At 51.1% G+C, this 2500-nt stretch overlaps 1 protein-coding gene across 1 annotated transcript in view; it reads right to left on the reverse strand.

Annotated features, from left to right (window-relative positions):
* Positions 1 to 2500, reverse strand: part of LOC311308244 (insulin-like growth factor 1 receptor) — a gene marked incomplete at both ends in the record, with an annotated part of 61954 nt that overhangs the window by 16365 nt on the left and 43089 nt on the right. Inside the window, 2 exons of the mRNA XM_084437181.1 lie at positions 1092 to 1236; positions 1536 to 1672. Of these exons, the coding sequence (XP_084293307.1) occupies positions 1092 to 1236; positions 1536 to 1672 (282 nt within the window). The remainder of the gene's footprint in view (positions 1 to 1091; positions 1237 to 1535; positions 1673 to 2500) is intronic.

A 2500-nucleotide genomic window follows, 5' to 3' on the forward strand; every position in this document is an offset into this window, starting at 1 on the left:
TCCAAATGTGTCCAGCTGACCACTTGTGTTCGTATATACAGTACTGTAGTATAACCATAGTCACTCACTCACTCCTGCCTGCGTGTGTTGCACAGCTGTTCCATGTAAACAAATCAGTTGGGTTGACTTTGAGGAGATAGAAAAAAAAGTGCACATGAAAGCAACCGAAGATGTTTGAAGAACTAATGAACATAGTAGGACTGTTCCAACTGTTTCGATCAATAGGACAAGTCATTTGCGACTTGATAAAGAGTGCCTAGTCTAAACAGGGTCATAGTGTATACAGCACCTTCAAACAACTACTAGAACATGCTGTTTCTTTGAGTCCTCCCCCAATCAAATCTATCAGTATTATGGGAGCATACATAACAGAAACAATGTGAGATTGCTCAATCAAAAACTGGACTTCAAAGTCTTTAAATCTTAATGATTGACTCTTTGTTAATCAAACAAGCTTTCATGAACATAGAATAAGATGACTGATCTTGCAATAAGATGACTGATATTGCAAAATATGTTTTTTTTTCCACAGAGACATTCCAGAGAGACATTTGGAGAGCAATACTATTGCTGTGTTTGCATTTCATCTGAAGTCAAACAACACTGAAACACAATGGAGTCATACTGCATTTCACAATAGTGACTTGACAAAGCTTGGCTATGTCTGCAGGCCAGACTGAAAGTGATGTCCTCCAACACTGCTGCTTTCTTCTGTCCTTCCCAGAGTGCAACAGTGAGCATGCCTACTCGGCGAGGACGATCCCCGTGCGCATAGCTTAGCACTGAACTTGCGTTCCTCTACAAGGTTGGCGCCTCAGTACAGGTGCTGTACTATACGTCAGCATTTATATAAAAGACAACTGCATCTAGGGCGGCAAGTATGTACGGGTCTAGGATTTTAACTTATAGTTGGACCGATCTCCTTGGACAAACATGACGAAATGTCATCAAACAATATGAACTGATCTACTACGCGAGGCCCAATGATTCTAGATTGACCACACAGCATTGTGACATAGGTTTAGCGGGAGGAGTGTGGTGTGTAGTGCGCGCGCACGTGTGTGTGTGTGTGTGTGTGTGTGTGTGTGTACCCCTCGTATAGCTCTTCTCCGATGATGTGACGCAAGCTCTTGAGGAAGGAGAGCGACACCAGCGTGTGGGAGTGTCTGATCCTCACGTAGCCCGTCACTGTCTGGATCAGGCCCATGAAGTTCTCTAGCTCCGACGCTATGTTCTCTGGCAGAGGGGAGGGAGAGGGAGGGAGAGAGAGAGAGAGGGAGAGAGACAGAGGGAGAGATGATGACACACCGTCAGGCCCATTACCATCAATCAGAGCCACCCAATCAGGAGACGACGCAGTACCTCGAGACATCTGCGACCCTCCACTGCAGCGCGGGCGTAGCCGTGCTCACCGCGTGCGTACTGTGAACTCTGAACCCTACGGCCCCTGTCCCTAGCAGCGTGCGGCGCCGGGGCCCCTACAGCCTGGTATCAAACGGCCCCAAACGCTATCCTGAAGTGCGCTGTGTACTCACGGCCTCGGCGGATGTTGATGTGCAGGTTGCCCTTGATGACCGTGCAGCCCTTGAGCGACTGGGCGGCGTCCACGGAGTCGATGACCTTCTCGTCGCAGATCTTGTCACACAGGCCGTCGCAGGCTGAACAGAACATGCTGGGAGACAGGACAGAGGAGGGGGATTGTGGGGGATGTGGGCGGGGGGGGGGGGGTTGCGGTCAGGAACGGTCAGAGGAGCAGAGCGACAGTAGAGCGCCGAGGTGATACAGCGATCTCATAATGCAGAGTGAAAGGCCAGCTGACATCGTAACCTCATCATGGGAACCGGGTTTAGAATATCTCTGGTCAGCCACAGGGCCGGCCCTAATGCGCTCAAATCGAAGCCAGGCGGATCTAAAATACTCGCTAATGCATCTGAACGTGACAACCTCCTAAAAAAGACATACTTCTACTGCCCCGTTCGAAAAAAAAAGAAAAAAGAAGGCTTATTCAATTACAAATGGCTATTCCGAGCTCGCTGCTCACAAGACGCTCTCTGAGGGCTGATTGTCCCGACCTGGTTCATTCAGTTCAGGGCCCAGCTTGTGTCCATCTCCGACAGAGCAGGAGCGAACCGGACCGCGCCGGTCAAGGCGACGTCGGTCGGCGCGCTCAACCCAGAGGCCGGCGCTCGCTTCGCGCCGTCATAAATTCCTGTTACGTCAGGCGTGCGGCGCTCATGAATGCAGGCCTTTTGAAGAGTCGAGTGTTGCGTGAGCAAACATCAGAGAGTTCCAGAGAGGCTGGAAGGGTGCGTGTGTGTGTGTGGGGGTGCGTGTGTGGGGGTGCGTGTGTGTGTGTGGGGGTCTTTCATAAAGCAATATTTACCGCACGTCAGAGACACTGACCGCCTGGCCTAACGAGCCACGGGACTCGAGTCCCTCTTAGCGTCGGATTGCATCTCAGCGTCAGAATGCATAACACTCCGGGGTGGGGGGGGGGGGG

This window comes from Borostomias antarcticus, assembly GCF_949987555.1.
Source record: "Borostomias antarcticus genome assembly, chromosome: 4".
NCBI lineage: Eukaryota > Metazoa > Chordata > Actinopteri > Stomiiformes > Stomiidae > Borostomias > Borostomias antarcticus.